The sequence below is a fragment of the Plectropomus leopardus genome, chromosome 24 (genome assembly GCF_026936395.1).
Source record: "Plectropomus leopardus strain MGB_pleo_1.0 chromosome 24, ASM2693639v1, whole genome shotgun sequence".
Taxonomy (NCBI): Eukaryota; Metazoa; Chordata; class Actinopteri; order Perciformes; family Serranidae; genus Plectropomus; species Plectropomus leopardus.
The window spans coordinates 1,736,299-1,757,563 of record NC_142199.1 but is presented as its reverse complement, the minus strand read 5'-3'; the positions used below and the strand labels follow the sequence as shown (position 1 = coordinate 1,757,563).

The 21,265-nt window shown below is 37.1% G+C and overlaps 2 protein-coding genes across 7 annotated transcripts in view; one reads left to right on the top strand and one right to left on the bottom strand.

Moving 5' to 3' along the window:
- LOC121965823 (uncharacterized) overlaps positions 1-12,422 on the bottom strand; it is a 42,136-nt gene extending 29,714 nt beyond the window's left edge. Inside the window, exons 1-8 of one of the 5 annotated variants that reach the window (XM_088074225.1) lie at positions 12,287-12,422; positions 5,912-6,009; positions 5,266-5,432; positions 4,355-4,477; positions 3,927-3,972; positions 2,533-2,671; positions 2,004-2,411; positions 53-1,697 (exon numbers count right to left, since the gene is read on the bottom strand). In XM_088074225.1, the coding sequence (XP_087930351.1) occupies positions 53-1,697; positions 2,004-2,364 (2,006 nt within the window). In that variant the 5' untranslated portion in view covers positions 2,365-2,411; positions 2,533-2,671; positions 3,927-3,972; ... (2 more) ...; positions 5,912-6,009; positions 12,287-12,422. Of the gene's footprint in view, positions 1-52; positions 1,698-2,003; positions 2,412-2,532; positions 2,672-3,041; positions 3,172-3,926; positions 3,973-4,354; positions 5,433-5,911; positions 6,010-12,286 lie in introns of those variants that run through there. The other 4 variants (XM_088074231.1, XM_088074227.1, XM_088074226.1 and 1 more) reach the window with 4 other exon arrangements.
- ephx2 (epoxide hydrolase 2, cytoplasmic) lies at positions 8,598-21,067 on the top strand. Of its 2 annotated transcripts, none has more exons than XM_088074233.1 (18): positions 8,598-8,733; positions 10,161-10,239; positions 11,469-11,631; positions 12,327-12,520; positions 13,255-13,377; positions 14,286-14,357; positions 14,997-15,092; positions 15,611-15,689; positions 15,783-15,817; positions 15,916-15,942; positions 16,769-16,854; positions 16,926-17,037; positions 18,003-18,077; positions 18,185-18,227; positions 18,600-18,702; positions 19,652-19,721; positions 20,388-20,468; positions 20,839-21,067. In XM_088074233.1, the coding sequence occupies exons 1-18, from the start codon at positions 8,630-8,632 to the stop codon at positions 20,848-20,850; spliced, it is 1,554 nt and encodes a 517-aa protein (XP_087930359.1). In that variant the 5' UTR covers positions 8,598-8,629; the 3' UTR covers positions 20,851-21,067. The 2 variants fall into 2 exon arrangements, with proteins under 2 accessions (XP_087930359.1, XP_087930358.1); XM_088074232.1 differs by having other exon boundaries at positions 20,822-21,067.
- The last annotated feature ends 198 nt before the right edge of the window (positions 21,068-21,265 follow it).

Genomic DNA, 21,265 nt, shown 5'->3' with positions numbered 1-21,265 from the left:
TATTCAGTGTTTTTTAGCCTTAGCAGTAATTTGACATTTAAAATACCCATACCGTTCCACGTTTTTAAGGCATCCAAAGAGTCGTTTGATTCCTTGTTCTGACACTGTGACGTCCTTAAGGTTCAGCTGTATTTTCCTCTCTGTCGACTGAGCGACCACATAGGTCACAGCACAGCAAGGTAAAGGATCGAGATTTTCTCCACTGAGGTCAAGATGGTAGTCCAGTTTGTCCAGGAGGTACACGCATGTCTCAGGACACTGGGACTCATACAAGCACTGGAATAAGAACAATTTGTCCACATCAAACCCAACATCCTCAGTATCGGCCTCATCTGTCTCACAGGGACAAAGAGAAAACGTGGTTATCATTTCCTTGAAGAACCAGTCAGATGTATTCTTGAGCTCCTCTGCTGGAATCAGATACGTCATCAAACTCGGGCTCTCCGCACTCAACAGCCTACACATGAAAGGGATCAGATGTTTCATGTGTCTCTTCTCCTCTGTGAGGCTCTGCTGAAAAACATCCTTGATTTTATCTGGATTCTTCAGGAGCCACAGTGCTGCAAAAAACTCCTGCATTGTGTAATGGAGAAATGCATACGTGGTCATCGTCTCAGTCGGGGCGACTCTGAGAACAAGTGGTTTCAGGAAGGAAAGGACACAGCTGTCTTCATAGGGACATCCTGTCAAGTTCACAGTTTTTCCTTCAGTTGCATGAAAAGCAACTTCAGCCAAAGACAGTATTTCCTTACTTTTGTTTCTGATGAAGGAATTTAGGTGTTTGGTTTTTGTGTTGCTGTTTCTTTGAAGGGAAAGACGAACAATATTGATGTAGATTTCAGTGATAGTGCACGGATGTTTGGAGTTTTCGGGTGTCTCAGATGAAAAGCAGGCAGCCACCATCAGTGCATACACTGGGATGTGACAAAGTGTTAACAACTCCACGTTGCTCAAAACTGTCTTCTGTTCCTCGCCGAGCACTGCAGACAAGTATGCTGTTATGGTTTGCTCACTGAAGCCTTTCACTTCCACTCTGAGAAAGTCCTCAGCAGGAATCTCTTCTTCATCATCCGGTCTGCAAGTCACGATGATCTTAGCATCAGGTAGTAGGTCCCTGTTTACGAGTTTCTCCACCACTGATAAAGACAGATCTGTGATTCCATCAAAAATGAGTGTAACATTGTCCGAGTTCCTCTTTATGTCCTGTAAGACCTCTTCTTTGCCTTCATCTGGTTCGCAAAATATGTCGAAGAGAAGATCCTCCAAACTTGCCTCCTTCCTGATTTGGGATGTTTTCCTCATGTCAAAGTAAAACATGTAATTAATCTTCTCGTCGTCTCCTTGTGCCCAGAGATTCAACATTTCCTGAGTGAGGGCCGTCTTTCCAATTCCAGGCTTACCAACTAGAAGTATGTCTCGATTTGTTTTCAACAGCTCACTGGGGGACGTTTCTGCTTTGTCCTGAGGGATGTATATCCTTAGCTTTTTTGGGCGACTCAGTTTGCTTTTCTTGCTCTTAAGTTTCTTTATTTTTGATGCAGAAACACTTCCTTGAGTGTTTAATACGAGTGGCATGTACGACAGATCAGGCTTTTTTTTGTCTTTAAACAAATCCTTGTTTGACATCCAAAACTCATTTTTATTTTTTTTTACTTTTTTCTTCAACTTTTTCTGATATTGAAGGCATGGCCTCGGACCTGAAATAAAAACATAAGGGAGTAATTACATATATTATGAATTTATGCCCTTATCCTAAATTATAAACACAATGGAAAATGCAGATTTAAGAAGGTTTATCACCAAAATCTGACAGAAATATATCTATTTATTGCATAATAAAGTAAAATAGTAAAATAAAAAATTCAACTTAAACCTGTGAAAAATGGGAGCAAAAAGAAAAATGTCTCAATATATCTGCACACACGCATTATAGAAAATCAGCACGTTAAAGACAAATAATGAAGTTGTGATGCACGGTAAATCAGAATAATGCTTCAAAATACCTCGTAAGTAGTTTGTATCCATTAGTGCGTCTTCCTCGAAAGGAAAGCAGCTGATCCAGCTGTGCGGGCTGAATCCGTCCTGCACTTCTGTATCAGCTGCTAAGGTCCGATCCCGCGTCAAGTAAAGAATCTTGAGGAACTCATGGCAGGTGTCCTCCCCCTTCTTTATGACTGAATCCAGCATCTTTCTGTGTTTGTCGTAGACAGTTTTCTCTGCCTCTATATTGCAGACTGCCTCATCACTCAGAATATCTTTCAGTTTCAAATTCTCCAGAATCAGTGAGAGATCCTTTAATTTCCCCACAAGCCTCCCTCTAGCATCCTGGATGTAATTTAAGGCAGACTGTGCTGCAGAAGCCATGCTTCCTTGCTTCTGTATGTTCTGCGTAAAGACGCAATTTCAATGATCTGCAGAAAAAATACAGAGTTGAATAAAATGTTAAATGCAATATTTTTTGTTATGTATTAATTATATTAAAAGTCTAAAATCCCAGTGTTTTCAAACATTTGAAATCAGATTTTTTTTAACCTTGTTCTGTTCTTCCTCAGTGTGCTCTCTATGAGCATGTGTTGAGATCAACAGGCAGCTAAACTCTTAACCATACCATTTCCTCCAAGGAATAGGCCAGTGTTGTAGTTGGCAGGCTTTTATATGGCAAAGTGTGAAACTGAAAATACGAATACAAATTCACATTAGATATGAGGTTACTTACAGGTAAACAATAAAGTAATTAACAAAAGTGGTAAATATAACTTAAATATTCTTTTCCCGGTACAAAGATAACATATAGGTACATAAAAGGTAAGTAAAAACTAATTCAAAATGTTTTAACACAGAATTTCCCCCTACAGTATCATCAAGGTAAGTCTGACAATACAATTTTCACTTTACAGTTAAACAAAGGTAAGTATGGTAATCTATCATCTAATGTGAACGAATAAGCACTACAGGTCTATAATTAGCTACTATGCATCAAGTAAACAGAGGTATTAGCTGTAATACATTCAACAGATAATAATAATCACTTGACAACAAACCTAAAACACTCTAGTATTGCAAAACTTTCAGATGGTGCCATTTAAAGGAAAGTACACAAAGGGATGGCAGTGAATTGAGCAGGCCTCATGACAGCCACATGGTCGACCTGGAACTAACAACAGAAAACACACTTCCTGTCTAACTTCTTCTTCTGTGGATCTTACAGGAAGTATAAAATCTACAGTTTGCACTACTGAAATGCACCACAAGGGGGCTTAACTTTCCTGCAGTTACAACACAAACCTGATACCTCAAGGTTACCTTGAGGGAATTTCTTCAAACTTGGCAAAACATCCACTCAATGAGGAACTGATCAGATTTTGGTTGCCAAAGGTCAAGGTCACTGTGACCTTATCTGTCTCATTCTCTTTGTCTCAAGATGAGCTCAAAGGATTTTTTTCAAAAATTGGCACATTCACTTGAACTCATGATTAACTCCTCAGATTTTGATGGTCAGAGGTCACTCTGACCTCGCATTTGTCTTACTCTCATAAACACAATATCTTACAAACACAGTGATGGAAATTTGGAAAATTTGGCACAAATGTCAGCTTGGACTCAACTACAAACTGGTTAGATTTTGGTAGTTGGTCGCAAAGGTCACTGTGACCTCACAACCTTACAGTGGACGTAAACTGTAACTGCAACTTGACTGCTGTACGGAGGCAGCCACCAAAAGGCAGTAATTCTAGTTGTACATCTTGTATCTCTTTGCAGAAATTGTGTCAGTGTCACTATTTTTCCAATCAGCAAAAGTTTAAAAGGGTGAAAAAAACTATATTTACACTGCATTACCAAAAAAGACAAAGACAGCAAAACAAGCAATAATTATTTGCTAAATCATACAGACACATGCAGACTGTTTATCAGAGAGAGATACTTACAAAAAGTCTCCACTGAGCTGTTTAGTGCCTTTGGTGAATGATTTTCCTGGTGACAAAAATAACAAAAAACATTCAAAAGTCAAGTTAATGCAGCCATAATTAAGATTATAAAGACTATTTAAGGCAGGAAAAGTACCAGCTGTGCACGTTTAAAGATCTTAATGGTATGCATTACGATGCCAGTAGGCAAAATTTTTTTATAATGATTGTTGTTTGTTTCATAAAATAGACTAACATGTTTGAAATAAATTTTCAAAAAAAATATTTTGATGAGGCACTGTACCATGATAGTAAAAAAAGAAGAAATAAAACAGGTTATTGTTTCAAATTAGATTAAGATTTCTCACAATACTTGTAGAAAAAATTCAGAAACTTCAAGTTTTAAATTCATGTCATTAGAAATACAAAAACATCTTCTCATTACTTACCTTTTGTTATGTTGCAGCTGGGTTGCTAGCAGCTTGTTGTCTTCCAAACTTCTAAATTTAGATTCATCTCATAATTTTACTTTATTCTTCTTTGAAAAGTCATAGAATAATAATGCATTAATTCTGTAAAGGAAGAAAAAATGTGTGTAAAATAGAAGGATACAGTCTACAGAAAAGACTCATAAAGTGCGTTGTAATAGGAGACTGTAGTGTCGTAGCCTGAACTTTATTACCACTAACATTATTAAACTATTCTCGGTTAATTTGTTGAGTTAAAAAGAAAATTATGATGAACAGTACAGAATTTTAACAGTATATAAACCTAAATATACAAAACCAAAAACTGTCATGTAAAATTCATCTATTTCTCTGAATCCATTTTATCCAGATTGTAAGACAGATGTTTTAAGACCATGTTTATGGAGAGTTGATGAGGCTGAACCATGCAAAGAAAGCCCCAAAAAGGGACTCTACATAGCCTCCAGAAAATCCTAATACAGTATTAATAGTACTGGTTTTGGTTTCCCTTGGGCCCTTACAACATCATTGAGGATGTATTGTGTTTAAACAGCCAAAAACGGGCAACACTATACCACAAGTACTTACTGACTTGTAATGTTGTACACACTGTTAAAAAAAACAATGTATGTGAGTCATTTCACAGTTCAGATCGTGGACTAACGCTCTGCCATGCTCCACAGACTAATACTTTTAACACAGTGAGACAACTGGAATCAAACAGTCCTGAATCCTACAAAGAAGGGATAATATGAGCTTAACCTGAGCAACACTGAAGGTGAACATACTTACCATCCACATATATTTCCTCTGAAATTACAGCCAACGCCTTTGTTCAAAAGTGAACACGGAAGGGAAGACCTGACTTATCTTTTCCTCTTCTTTAAACTTACCTGGATGGAGCAGGGAGATTTTCTTAACCTTGGGTGAGGGTTACTGTGTTTCTCTCTGTTAGGAAGTTGAAGTTTTCATTAATTAAATTCATTAATTAATTTATTTGTCGTACTTACTTTCGCTGCATGACGGAGTTAATACTGTCACACAGGTAGAGCCACGCCCACTACAGGAAGAGAGCAACGTCAGCCTTTTTTCTAACACACGTTCATATTTATCTTGAAAAAAAAATATTACACAGGCCAAACAGAAAAAAATATTTAATTTAACTATAAAAAGTGTAGATACAATTGAAAAGGACAAAAGTAACAAAATCAACTGCTAACAGATTAAATAAAACTGAAATGTTTTTTTTTCCAATTTAGTTTTAAATGTAATTTTTTTATGTTATATGTTTAAATGTTATAAAATCAGTATTTAAAAGGAGGGTAGTCTTTACAGCCAAATCATTTTATGTCTATAAGGTTTGTTGACAGACATGCAAAAAAGTTTTAAGCCAGAGGATTTTCTCTAGATAAATAAATTAAAAAATATTCCTGGGATATAACAGCACAGGGCAGTGTGGATTTGGTCCACCAGCTTTGGATGTTGGGACTTGAGTTAAAAAGCTTTATTTTATTTATTTATTTTTCTAACTCTTCTCACTTCAAGGCTCTTCTAAGTTTGTCCTTATCGCTCCAGCTTTGGTCGTTGTTCTTCATGGAGATTCATCATGCAGTGCTTTGCTGCCTCTCATCAGTCACCTGTGGCATCAATAAACAGTCCATTATTGTGACAGTAGGGGAATAAAATATAATTTATATTTCAATTAAATTTGATATTCATAATTCATAATTCCCCTCAAAAAAAGTGGTAATTGTGAAGGTATCAGTGTTTAAATGTACGCATCACTTAGATCAACTCAGAATCAGAATCAGAATCAGAATCAGAAAAAGATTTATTGCCAGGTATAGTTAACACAATACGAGGAATTTGTTCTGGTGGGTTGGTGCAACATAAATATAGAAAAAGAAAACAGATAAGATAGAAGATACATATATAAAATATAAAATATAAAAAGTACGAGTCTTACAGTGCAAAACAAAACAAGTAACACAAGTAACAGTGTAACAGTGCAAGAAACAGAACCATGGAATTAAAGTGTTGTATACAAGAATGGTTGGAGTGCAAGATATATATTGATATTTACATTGAAATTCACATTTATACAGGTTTGAGTGCAACTTTATGGTGTGGATGTGCCGCATGACCAGCAGCAGTGTCGGTGATGTGCATTAATGAACACGTTAATGTAACGTACAGTCTATGAGGAGAGTGCGTCAGTGGGGGACCTGGGCCTTGTTTATGAGGCCGGTGGCAGACGGGAAGAAACTGTTCTTGTGGCGTGAGGTTCTGGTCTTGATGGACCAAAGCCCCCTGCCAGAGGGGAGTGATTGAAAGAGTTTGTGTCCAGAGTGGGAGGGATCGGCCACAATCTTACCTGCACGCCTCAGAGTCCTGGAGGTGTACAGGTCCTGGAGGGAAGGCAGACTGCAGCCGATGACCTTTTCAGCAGAGCGGATGATACGCTGCAGCCTGCGCTTGTCTTTGGCAGTAGCTGCCATCTGGTACGATGGTGATGGAGGACGTGAGGATGGACTCGATGATGGAGGTGTAGAAGTGCACCATCATCTTCACTGGCAGGTTGAATTTCCTCAGCTGCCGCAGGAAGTACATCCTCTGTTGGGCTTTTTTGGTGAGAGAGCTGATGTTCAGCTCCCACTTGAGGTCCTGGGTGATGATAGAGCCCAGGAAGCAGAAGGACTCCACCGTGACCACTGGAGAGTCTCTCAGGGTGATGGGGGTGAGTGGGGCTGTGCTCCTTCTGAAGTCTACTATCATCTCCACTGTCTTTAGAGCGTTGAGCTCCAGATTGTTCAAGCTGCACCAGGACACCAGACGGTCTGTCTCCCTCCTGTAGGCGGACTCATCTCCATCAGAGATGAGCCCAATGAGGGTCGTGTCGTCCGCGAACTTCAGGAGCTTGACAGACTGGTGACTGGAGGTGCAGCTGTTGGTGTACAGGGAGAATAGCAGAGGGGAAAGAACACAGCCCTGAGGGGATCCAGTGCTGATAGTCCGGGAGTCAGAGATGTGTTTTCCCAGCTTTACATGCTGCCTTCCTGTCAGACAGGAAGTCTGTGATCCACCTGCAAGTGGATTCTGGCACGTTCAGCTGGGAGAGCTTGTCCTGCAGGAGAGCTGGGATGATTGTGTTGAAGGCAGAGCTGAAATCCACAAACAGGATCCTGGCATAGGATCCTGGGGAGTCCAGGTGCTGGAGGATGAAATGCAAGGCCAGGTTAACTGCATCATCTACAGACCTGTTGGCTCTGTAGGCAAACTGTAGGGGGTCCAGGTGTGTGTCAGTAATGTCTTTGATGTGTGGAAGCATGAGGCGCTCAAATGACTTCATAACCACAGAGGTCAAGGCGACGGGTCTGTAGTCATTGAGTCCTGTTGTCCTCAGCTTCTTGGGAACAGGGCTGATTGTGGAGGCCTTGAAGCAGGCCGGTACGTGGCATGTCTCCAGTGAGGTGTTGAAAATGTCTGTGAACACTGGAGACAGCTGATCAGCACAGTGCTTCAGGGTGGATGGAGAGACAGAGTCCGGCCCACTTGCTTTGCGGGGGTTCTGCCTCTTGAACAGTCCTAAATCTCCTAAATCACATGACACTGTTGGTAACTCAAAAGAAATTTCAACTATTTCAACTTAAACGCTCTATGTTCCTTTAAATGTATAGTGTTTGGTTTATCAGTTAGTTACATGATATGCTAAGGTTAGATAAAGCACACTGTATGTGGCTGCTCGAAATGGCATAGGGCTACCAGTAAACGAGTCTGAGGTGTGGGTTAAAATGCACTAAAAAAGAACACCAATTACACTGAGAATTAATTTTTTTTTCAGGCATGTTTTTTTTCAGGTAATTTCAATTTTTTGGGGCATAACTTTTTTTCTTTTTTTTTTGCTGTTATTTGTCATTTTATTTTTTGCACTAGTTTTCAGGTTTATTTCTTGTACTTTTTTACAATATTTTTCGCAATTTTTTGAGTTATTTTTTACTAAGTACTAAGTTTTAAGTAATTGAGTAAATGTACCACACAGAGGACGTCCCATGGATGTATTATAAGGACGTCCCTCTTTGTCCCATGGATCTATGATAAATCCGGTTTCTGAGTCACGTGTTGGCGTGCAGGAAAGGGCGCTCCTGTTACGCAAGTGTGTGCAGAGTTCAAAGTTTCACCAGCAGCACAGAAAACACACTGCTTTTGGGAAAACCAATTCGTAAACACCAACAATCTTTTCGCCTAGGCTCAGAGGAGATGACTGACAAGATAGCCATCTTGTTCAACTTCTGGGGAGTTGCCGTCTCTTCTAGACCGCAGGCAGTTTTCCGCAAGCTGGAGGAGTTGCGCAACCTGCCATGGTAAGGAGGACTTTAATGCAACTTGTTAAAAAAAAAGGACCAGTCCAGATTAAAGGCGTTTTTTCCTCTAACAAATGTAATGTATCTCACATTAAGATACAAAAATAAATAATAATAATAATAATAATAATAATAATAATAATAATAATAATAATAATAATAATAATAATAATAATAAAATAAATAATAATAAAAGCTGAACAAATTTGAAATTTTTAGCCTTGTCATGAGTTTTAAAAAATCTTTAAAAAAAGAGCAAATTTGTATTTTTTTTAAATATCAGTGAAAGAGACAATGCTTAAGTGGAATTTGACAAATTTTAAACTGCTGCAACTCTTAAACACATGGTGCAATTAGGAACAGGTTTAGATGACAGGTGCACACATCCATGGCCAAAAGTTATTGGACACCTAAACAGAAAAAAAAGAAGTAAAAAGAGACTAAAAAAAAGAGTAAACTGCACATTAAATCAGTGACAGAAGACATTTTCAGGACTTGTTTAGGTTTCAGGGATCCCACTTTATTTTACCATTTTTTGTATTTCTGTCTATATGGACTTTAAAAAAACTAGAGTTTTGTCCTTCAGTATTGGTGCCAAGCAAATATGTCAGAAGAGGATTTTTTTTGCATTTCTATAAAAAACAGTCAAAATGTTAAGAATAAAGTTGTAATATAACTCGAAAAGAAGTCAAAATGATTAAGGTTGAAATACGCAGAATTCAGCCGAAATTACAACAATAAAATCAAAACGTTCAGAATAAAGTATAAATTTTGAGAATAGATTAGAAATGTTGTGAATGAAGTCAAAATTTCAGTTCAAGTGCTAGGCATGTGCTTTTTTCCCTTTTTTTTAAATAATAAAATTGAAATGTTGTGAAATTTTTGAGATGCAAAAAAACAACAACAACAAAAAAAACTGGTACTAATACATCACAGATGTTGTAAAACTTTAAGGACTAATGTCTGAAGGAGATCCTGAGGGAAACTTTTCGTACCTTATGATTTGAAGCATTGTATTCTGCTTAGTACACATGCATAATTGTGGTTTGCTGTTAATTTACTTCCTAAATGTGATGTTTTTGCTGTAACTTTTTAAATTGTATGTTTTATTTTACTGATGCAAACATGGAGCGTTGTCTCGTTGAAACAGCAGTGAGATAAACACAAAGCGGTTACACAAAGCTTGAAGAAGGCTGTTAAATAAAATATTACCGTATGCTGGAGCACTCAGATTTTTTGCCCTGAGCAAAGAGGCCCAACCTCAAGAAAGAAAGAAACTTTTGAACCTAAAAAATTTCAGTGTCAGTTTGTCCTCCCTCTAATGTCACCGTTTGGACTCCCTGTCATGTTACAGACGTTTACACGTTGACTCGCTTCTTTTAAAGCCTTTAGTCTTGTCGTTTGTGTCACTGTGTGTGTTTTTTTAGTGGCTTTCTGTCAGGTGTGGCGTCCCAGAAGGACAGCGCCATGAGCCGGGCGGAGAGAGGCGAGATCACGCTTTCTCAGGTGTGTCAAGAAGGCAGAGTAATGGGGCCAGACATGTGGGGGGGGGGCATTTTATTGTTTTGCACTTTGAGAATTAGTCAAAAAATTGAGATTACAGTTGAAATGCTGAGAAATGGAATATTATTTTGGAATAAAGTCTAAATTTCAAGCAGTCAGTCGAACAGTCAGTATCAGTGCCTGTAGGGTTTCGGGTTTCAGTCTCAGCGCCTGCCTGAACTTGAACCGGCATGGAGAACCACAGAGGACGCAGGACAACTCCTCTCATTTCAACTCAGCTTATTGACGTGTTAGTTGTTGAGTATAGCGTCTCTGTGGTTGTCTGAGCATTTATGCAAACTTTTCTCCGACCTGTTCCTCTTTGCAGGAGACAAACAAAGGAAGCGCACACACAGCTGACATTAGGCAGGTTTCCATTAACCCTCAAATTGCGCAAACTGAAATTGTCAATAGGATTTACGCCTAATGGAAACACGTCAGTTTTAAAAAAACATCAGCCAATAACAAATATATTTTTACATTAGCTTGAGGTGGTATTTCAGGTGATTCGAAAAAAGCCATATTTTGCAAAACTGCAATGAAAACTCTTTTGCTTTTATAGCTCAAATAATGTGGAATACCGAATTACCAAATTAGAAGAAAAAGTACAACAAAGTCACAAGACACTCTACAAAACATGACTCAGAGTGTGCGGACAGAGGAAGAGACCGGGATCTTCTTACCTGTTATAGGAGACAAAGAAAATACAAAGATATTAGGTCGGCTTTATGAAGTGGCTGCAATAGAAATAAACCGGCTAATGTTTAGGACATCCATCGCCATGGTTACTAGAATGTTATTGCGATAGAAAAGTCATGAAATATCGCTCAGTGGAAACGCAGTCATCTCACAATTGTTTACTAATTTTGGAAAATATTGCTTAAGTTTTTTGCAAATCTGTAATGGAAACCCAGCTATTGATTACACTGTCTTTCTCTCACTCTCTTAGTTACTAAATGTAGCTATTAAACGGCCCACCGCTACCCTCTTTCACTAGGTATACTTAAAAAACACAATTCTAGGTCACAACAAAACAATGATAAGAAAATAAGAGTCTTTCAGTTCGTGGCTTAACAGTGCCAGGCATAAGAGAAAATAAGTCAGAGGATGCTGCTTGTTTTGTCATTTTAATTTTGAGTTTTGAGTCATAATGTTGAGAATACGGGTTTGAAACTGGGCTGGACTGTGTGTAGATGATCCCGGCCTTTGAGGCGGAGTGTGTGAAGGAGGCCGAGGTGAAGGGTGTGACGCTGCCGTCTGATTGGTCAGTGAGCGGCCTGCTGGAGGAGCTCAGAGGTGCGATGATGGACGTCCAGCCCGCCGTGCTGAAGACTGCTGCCAGCCTGCGTCACCGTGGTACATGTGCATCTTTTCTTTTTTGGCTGACTAACGAAAAAGTTTTCTCCTCATTCATGAACCTACTTTAGATAACTGGAGCTCATGGCCATAAAATATGATAAAAAAGTCAAAATGTTGAGAATAAAATTCAAATATCATTTTCAGAATAAAGTCAGACTGTTGAGAATAAAGTGAAAATTTCAGTGTTTTGTTGTTGTTTGTTTTGGGGTTTTTTTGTTTTTCTTTTGTTTTCGTTTTTTTTAATTTTGAGAAATAAGTCAAAATTTTGGCAATAAAGCTCAAGTATAATTTTTTAGAATAAAGTCAAACTGTCAAGAATGAAGTTAAAATGTCAGCATTAGTGCCAGGCAAAAAAAAAAAAAAATAAAAAAAAATAACCCCAAAAAAACAGAGGAGGAAGGGTCTTTTTTGTTTTGGGGTTTGTTGCATTTCAAGAATAAAGTCAGAATGTTGAGAATTAAGTTAAAATATAATGTTTAAAATGAAGTGAAATGTTAAAATATTAAACATGAAGTTAAAAAATGTAGAGAATTAACTTCAAATATATTAGGAATAAAGTCAAAATGTTAAAAAGTTAAAATATGTTGAGAATAATCTCAAAACGTAAAGATTAGAGTTTAAATGTGGGTTAAATACCATCTGATAAACTGACCTGATGATCCGAGGCTGTTATTTCTCCTCCCTCCTGTCAGGGTTACTGACGGCCGTGCTGGCCAATCACTGGGTAGACGATGACTGCGCAGCTGGAGACGGTCCAGCCCGTCTTCTCTCTCTGCTGGGTGGACATTTTGACCTGGTCCTGCAGTCCTGTCGATCAGGTCACAGGGTCCCCGAGCCCTCCATGTTCAGCGCTGCTCTGCAGCACCTGGGAGTGACATCACAACAGGTACACTGTTAATATCAAATGTCTTCTAATCTGGCACAAACGTCCACTCAGACTTAAGGATGAAATCATTTGATTGTGGTGGTCAAAGGTCAAGGTCACGGTGACCTTGCATTTACCTCATTCTTTTGAAGGCGATGTCTCAAGAACACCTTGAGGAAATGTATTTAAATTTGGCACAAACGTCCACTCAGAGTCAAGGATGAGCTGATTAGAATTTGGTGTTCAAAGGTCAATGTCACGGTGATTTTGCATCCATTTAATTGTCTTGAACACATATCTGAAAATGACCTTAAGGGAATTTTGTCAAGTTTGGCACAAATGTCCACTTGGACTCAAGAATAGACTGAATCTGGTAGTTGAAAGTCAAAGGTCAAGGTCATGGTGACCTCATAAAACACCTTTTTCTTCCATTACTCGAGAATTCATACGTTCAAATTTCACACAAATGTCTAACAGGATAAAATTAAATATTTGGCATTTTACACCCAAAAGGTCAAAGGCCAACATCACAGTGACATCATCATGTATGGTGCCATAAGACACATAATTTTTCAAAACTAATCTGTAATATTTAAGTGTAACTTGAGTGGTGCGTGTAGGCATACAACCACGTGGATGTCTGACTGTGGCAGATACCAAACTTTTGAACGGTAGTGTATAAAACTGTTTATTGTGGAAAAACCTCCCTAAAAAACAACCAGTACAGTGAGGTGAGCATGTGATTCTCATTTCAGGCTCTGTGGCTGGATGCAGATGAGGACGGTGTGAAGGCAGCAGAGCGAGCGGGGATAAAGGCCATCTTGGTGGAAAATCTGGATGACGCACTGAAAAAACTAGCCATCTTTACTGGAGTTCAGGTTTGGACTAATACAGTTTTATCTTTATACTTTAGAGAAAGGAAAACGAATAACTGGACGCTGAGTTGTACCGTGTCTTGTGTCTTTTTCTGTACCTGTGTATCTTGTGTTTTTGTTCCCCTACTGCACTACATATGAGTAGCTGACGAAAATAATAAATAATAATAATACTTAAATCATATGAACAAAAACAAAACAAAAATTCCCCTAAAACTGCACAATATGCAAGACAAGAAGTTGAATATTTTCTTGTCTTCCCACTTATATTTTCGGACTGTCTGTCCATCCCATTCTCGTGAAAACGAAATCTCATGGACTTTCTTCAAATTTGGCACAAACATCCAATTTGAGTCAAGGATTAACTAATTAGTTAAGGGTGATAAAAGGTCATGGTCACTTTGACCACGTGTTTGTCTCATTCTCATGAATGCAATATCCTAGGAACACCTTGCAGGAATTTCTTGAAATTTGGCACAAATGTCCACTTGGTCTCAAGAATGAAATGATTAGAATTTGGTGGTCAAAGGGCAAGGTCACTGTGACCTTCTGTCCGTCTTATTCTCATTAAGGCAACATCTCAAAAACAACGTGATGGATCTTTTAATCAAAGTCGGCACAAACGTTCCCCTCGCGTCCATCTCATTTTTATGAATGTGATATCTCAAGAACACCTTGAGGGGATTTAAAAAAAAATTTGGCACAAATGTTTACTTGGACTTAAGGATGAAGTGATCAAAATAAACTGTGTACCAGTGCATATAAAATAAAAAATACTAACAATAAAAAATAGATTAATTAATATTGATGATGATGACGATGATAATAACAAATAAATGTCAGCATGATAACAAATGTGTGTGCGTGTGTGTGTGTGTGTGTGTGTGTGTGTGTGTGTGTGTGTGTTTCAGGCTGTTGCAGCACAGAGTCCTCCACCATCCTGCAGCCCTGACGACGTGTCTCACGGATACATCACCATCAGGGTAATATTCTGTATCAGCATCAATACTGAACCTGTAATCTCTATAAGAAATGAAGTAAGACACGCTGGAAATGTTTTCTTGTGGCACTAAAGGGAAAAGTCACCATCTTTTTAGCGGATGTCGACTCAGGGTTGATGATAAATTGAAGCGATAAATTCTCCTGTGTGTGCTTTATTGACTGAAGAAGCTGAGTTCTGCACAGACAGTTCCTACATGTACCATGATGCATTGCACGAGAGAACAACTGCCCATGCTGAATTTTTTTTTGCAGCAGAAAAAAACCCCACCCAAACCTTTAAATTATTATTTTTTAAATAGAAAAAATTGCCTAAAAAACTAAAATTAAAAAAAGGAAAAGAGGCCCTTGAAATTCTAAATAATAAAAAAAACTCCCTCAAAATTAGGAAAAAAAAATAAAAAAAATAAAAATGAAGCACACCACAAAATTCTCTCAAAATTATTCAAACATTGAGGGGGGATTATCTTCAAAACTCCAAATTATTTAATACAGCACGCACCCATTTATTTAATTATTCAAACTACTACATTTATCAGCAACACTGACATCCACATAAAAGGTGGCAAAATTTTCCTTTAATACTAACAATTCCTGTGTGTGTGTGTGTGTGTGTGTTTCAGCCTGGTGTGAGGACTCATTATGTTGAAATGGGATCAGGTCCACCTGTTCTGCTGTGTCACGGCTTCCCTGAGAGCTGGTACTCCTGGAGGTACCAGGTAATGTGTTAACGGGGGGGAGGAAGTATTCACATCCTCCATTTGAGTAAAAGTACTTACCACGCTTTGACAAGTCAAAGTCCTCAACTGAAAATGTTTCTTAAGTAAAATTAAGTAAGTATGATCAGGAAAATGATCAGGAAAATTTTTTATATTATGCAGAAATCTGTAAAGTAACTAAAGCGTTCAGATGAACGTAGTGAAGTAAAAAGTACAATATTTCCCTGTAGTGGAGTAGTGGAGTAAAATGTGACATGAAAAGAAAAGAATCAGGAAAATGCAAGTACAAGATACTTTTCTTAAGTCGAAAATACTAAAACAACAGCACTAAAATACTCAGTGACAAGTAAATGCTTCATGTCTGTTGACTGTAAAAATCTTAATTTTTAAAGTAAATAAAGCTATGAGATAAATGTACTACAGTAAATGTATTTAGAAGTATAAAGTATCAGTTTTTGGCATGTTTTTGTTTTTTTTCTACCTCTGTGTGTTGACGTGGCACGCTCTCTCTCTGGTAGATTCCCGCCCTGGCAGCAGCCGGCTTCAGGGTGTTGGCTCTGGACATGAAGGGATACGGAGAGTCCACAGCGCCCCCAGGTGACCTACCAATCAAAAACACATCTTAACATTTCCAAATAATTCAGAGATAAATAAAATAAAATAAATGTGTCTTTTTTTTTCCACTGACAGACATCGAGGAATATTCTCAGGAGCAGATTTGCAAGGTACAAATTCACCAACTTACTTTTCACAGTATGACAATTATTATTTATGCACCCATAGAATAATATTAAATGCTGTAAAACATTTTACTCTTTTACAGGATTTAATCACATTTTTGGACAAAATGGTGAGTAAACAGCACTTTACGCACATTAATGTTAAATGATTTTTTTGGGTGTTGTAGTGTTGAATAGTCCAGACTCAGTGGCAACAAACTCAGATTTTTGCTTAAAAAAATGTTTATTTGATTTGTAATAAAATAAATTGCCAAATAGTTTTACAAGAATGTCTGCAGCAATATGTTGATTAATAGACTGATTGACAGGCAATTAACTGCCAACAATTTTTGATTTTTTTTCCCCCTGTATTAAGGGGAAAAAAAGTATTTAAGTTGTTTTGGTTTCATTTTTTCATTTCTTGAAATAATTTTGAGATTTTCTCTCTGAAGGATTTCTTGGATGTTTTTTTTCATCTTTTGAGTGTTTTTTGTATTTCTTTTTAGATTTGTGTTTTTGGGGTGTCATTTTCTTTTTTTATAATTTCGAGTTTTGGGGATATTCTTTTACAATTTTAAAAATAATTCTAAGTTATATGGTGTTTTTTTTTCCAAATAATTTTGAAAATTTTTTAAATGCTTCTTTCCTTTTTTTAAAAAAATAATTTTGAGTTTTCTGGGTGTTTTGTGTGTGTGTGTTTTTTTTAAAAAAAAGATTTTTCTGCATGAGGTAATTGTATTATTAATACTTTAGTATACTTCCATGATTATACTTTTACTTAAGTAACATTCTCAATGCAGGACTTTCATCTGTAACAGATTGCTTTTTCAACGTGGTATTAATACTTTTATTTAAGTAATACATTGTTACACAAATAGTTTGTATTTGATTGCAAAGTGAAATTAAGGTACAGGTGTTTTGCTCACATGTGTTTGTTGTCCATGTGGCCTCTCGCAGTCGATACCGCGGGTCACCCTGGTGGGTCACGACTGGGGCGGCGCTCTGGTGTGGACGCTGGCGAGTTGGTACCCTGAGAGAGTCAGGTAAACACAGATTCAGGGACGCTCCACAAATAATTCATCATGCAGTAACACGTGTTTGTTGTTGTGTGAAGTGCGGTGGTGTCCCTCAACACTCCGATGTTCTCCGTGGATCCCTCTGAGAGTTTTTCAGAGAAACTGAAGGCGATTCCCATATTTGACTACCAGCTCTACTTCCAAAAAGTGGTGAGTCTGTCTTTAGCGCACTTACGCATTAATCATCCTGTCGAAGTACATTTATATACTTTTACCCTAGTCGGGCTTTCAATGCAGGCCTTTTGCTTGCAGTGGAGTACTACCGCAATGTGGTATTAGTACTTCTATTTCAGCTGAAGACCTCAATACTTCACCTGCTGGTTTCTGGTTTGATGGCGCCCTCTGGTGGACATTAGCAAGAAGTACAATCTGAGCTGCAGACAAACACACAAATTATAACATATTTACAGTTTGTTCCTCTAATTTTAATATTTTAATGTAAATGTATTATGTAATATACCAATTATATAACTTATTTCAAAATACTACATGTATGTTTTTCTATTTGTTGTAATAATCCCTTGTCCTGCGTTTATTTATTTATTTAGCCTATTGCCAGCTAGATTTATTGATATTGACTCTTAAACCACAAGTTTTTTTTATTTTTATTTATTTACATATTTATTTATTTTTTGACAGCTATATTTGTTGATATTGGCTCGTAAACTGAAACAGTTTTTAATTAATTTATTTATTTACCAGCTATATATATTACCATTGACTTCTTAAACATTTTTTTTTATCCTTCTAGTATTAATGGACTGATGCACTATGACTGTGCACTGATGTATTCATCTAATAGACCTACCTTTTTTGATGTAATTTATTTTAAATGTTTTATTTTAATTTTTGAAATGGCTAAGCACCTATATGTTACATGTTATTAATTATTATTATTATTATTACTATTTTGCCATCTATATTTACTGATATTGATATGGATCATATTGATTTGTTGTTGTTGTGCTAACCACGTTATGTGATATTTATTTGTACTCATCATCATCACCACCATCACCATCAAGTAAAAGGTACAGCACAGTTAAAAAAAAACAAAAAACATAATTATAATAATAACCTGTGTGTGTGTGTGTGTGTGTGTGTGTGTGTTGCAGGGCGTAGCCGAGGCCGAGCTGGAGGAAGACTTGGAGAGAACGTTTAAGATTTTCTTTTTCAGCAGTGCTGAAGCTGTGAGGATACGCACGCACGCACGCACGCACGCACGCACGCACACACGCACACACCATGCAGAATAAGTTGTGTGAAACAATCTGAGTAAATGAGTGTTTCCTCTCAGGCGCAGCGTCCTGCTCTCAGCACTGCAGGAGTCTGTGCTCGAGGTGAGACTCGATCCTAAAAACACATATCAAAACGTTCACAGACTCTTTTTTAAAGGAGTTTTTTGGGGTTCTATTTCTGTTTGGGAAATTTTATTGCATTTTTGCATTTTTATGTTCTTTTTAAATTTTTCTTTAAATAATGTTGAGTGAATTTAGGTTTTTGTTTCTTTAACATTTTTTTAAATATAATTTTGTATTTGAAAAAAAATCATATATTTTTTTTTTAATTTAGGGGAAATATTTTTTCATTTTATAACAATTCTAATTTTGGGGGGTATTCTTTCACATTTTTAAAAATACTTTTGAGAGTCTGTTAATAACTGTGTGCATGTGTGTGTATGTGTGGTGTGTGCGTGTTTATGTGTGTTACAGGTGGTCTGTTTGTGGGTCTGCCGCAGCAGATTCCCCGCAGCTCCATGCTGACGGAGGCCGATCTGCAGTTTTATGTCAGCCAGTACAGAGAGCGAGGCTTCAGGTCGTTCACAAAACTTCATTCACATTTCATCCAGCTTTCTCGCTCTTGCACAAAATTTTTGTCTAAAACTGAAAACATGTTCACTGTGTACGGAGACAGATTTGTGTCAAAATTACTCGTGAACAGATCAACACTTCGTGTGTGTCATCTGTAAATATAGACAACTTCCAGAAATACCCCCCAAAAAATGCCAACTAGAATATTTTGCAAATATAAAACAGAAATACACAAATTTTACGAATAAAGACAAAAAATACCCGTAAATGCATTTATATGTAATTTACAAATGAATGATTTTTAAAAAATAAATAATTTAGAGAGTTAGTTATTTATTATTATTATCATTACATTCATTCATCCATTCATTTTTTTAAATTCATTTTGAGTTTTGAGTATTATTTTCCTTTTAAAAAAATATTTTTAAGTTTTTGATATTTTTTTTAATCATTGAGGTTTTGGATATTTTTTCCATTTGTTTTTAGCAACTCTGTGTTGTTTTTGTTGTTGTTGTTTTTTTTTTCTTTTTCTAAGTTTTTGTTCTTTCTAGGGTTAGGGTTTCTGATTCTGTTTTTATTTCCTTTAAATCATTTTGAGTTTTGGGGATATATTTTTCTTTTTTTTTCATATAATTTTGAGTTTTTTGTTGGTCTTTTTTTCTCATTTTTATAAATTAAAACGTTTTCTTTTGTGAATCTCAGTTATATATTTGTTGATTTGCAATTTACACACTTTTTATTTATTATTCTTTTTTTGGAATTTGTGGATTTGCAGATTTATTTTAAATTATTGAAATATTTGAGTTGATATATTGTTTTTGCATTTGTGGAAGCTGTTTTATATTCACAGATTACACATAGCTGCTGTTGCCTGCTTTTGTTTTTTGTAATATATATACATATTAAAAATTGACATGTATGTAAAGCACTTTGTTGTTGTTTTTATTTCACAGGAGACCGTTGAACTGGTACAGAAATGGGGACGCGAACTGGAGGTGGATGTGTTCTCATCCCACTGGGAAGGTTTGTGACACACTGAACAAACAAAAAGCTGCACACACACTAAAACTGTCTTTCTACCTGCAAGATTTTTCTCACAAAATGACGACAACAACAACAACAACAACAACAACAACAACAACAACAACAACAACAACAACAACAACAACAACAACAACAACAACAACAACAACATAAAGGCCCCAGTTTTTCTCGGTTGTCCTTTTTCTGCAGCTGAAAGAGTGTGAATGTGCAGCGTCAGACTCACCTGCTGCTCTCTGTCCTGAGCTCCTGCAGCAGCTGCAGCCCGATTAGCTCTGGACCTCAGTTACCAAATTAAAAGCAGCTGCTCTGCAGCAGATTGTTGTCACAGTGATTTTGTTTCTCCATCAGATGAAAATCACTTTCAAGTCAAAGTTAGCAGCTTTGAAGGACAACTCTGGTGTTTTTCTGTTTGATTACCATCGACAAATCCATAGAAACACAACAATGTGCTTGTCTGTCCCTTCATGCTGTCCCACTTCCTGTTTGGGACTTTCACATCAAAGGTCACTGTATGGACATACATTTGTCCCAAAATGATCTGAGGGAACAGAATAACAACAATCTGTGTCAATGTGGACTCTGTGAATGAGTATGTGAATAACAAAAATAATCCCCAGTGTGTGTGTGTGTGTGTGTGTGTGTTAGCTGCTGATGCCGGCGCTGATGGTGACGGCAGGTAAAGACCCGGTGCTGCTTCCGGCCCTGACCAAAGGGATGGAGGACATGGTGAGAGATGATTATAGATTTTTGGAAATTAATTTGAAGGAGGTATTTTTCTTTTTTGTATAACTTCGAAGGGTTTTTTTTTGTTTTCGTTTCTTTTATTTAAAAAAAAATAATTAAATAAATTGGGGGTGTTTTTCTAATTTCAGTATTTTTGGGTTCCTTTTTCCTTTTCTTTAAAAAAATTGAAGCGTTCCCCTTTTTTATAATTTTTATTTTTTTTGGGGGGGGGGGTTCTTTTTCACACTTTATAATACTTCAGTAAAGAAAGATAAAAGACAGAAAATGTTTACACAGATGCCTGTGTGTGTGTGTGTGTGTGTGTGTGTGTGTGTGTGTGTATCTGTGCACTGCAGATCCCCAACCTGAGCAGAGGACACATTGAGGACTGTGGACACTGGACTCAGATGGAAAAGCCAGCGGAGACAAACCGCATCCTGATATCATGGCTTGCAGAGGCGCTCAGGGAGGCCAGAGACGTTACCATGGCACCCAAACTGTGAGGAGCCATAAACAGCTAATCAACGAATTGATTAGTGGAAGAAAATTCATTCACAGCAACGCCTTTTTTAAAAAAATATATATATATATATAATCCAGGGTTCCCATGTCTTCATGAACAAAATGTCAAAACTTTTCCATGACTTTTCAAGGACCCAATTTTTTGTGTTTTCTATAAAAATCAGTGTTAAAATCACCTACAATACAATGACAAAGAGACATAAAATCACTTAAGAAAAAAATAAAATGTCCAAAAAAGACACAAAATGACTCTAAAAGGACACTATGTAATCACAAGG

Coding starts and splice junctions, on each gene's coding strand:
- ephx2 (XM_088074232.1), top strand. CDS start 8,630: ATGACTGACAAGATAGCCATCTTGTTCAACTTCTGGGGAGTTGCCGTC. Junction 11,632..12,326: donor TGCCAGCCTGCGTCACCGTG/GTACATGTGCAT, acceptor CCCTCCTGTCAG/GGTTACTGACGGCCGTGCTG. Junction 18,703..19,651: donor TACAGAGAGCGAGGCTTCAG/GTCGTTCACAAA, acceptor TTTATTTCACAG/GAGACCGTTGAACTGGTACA.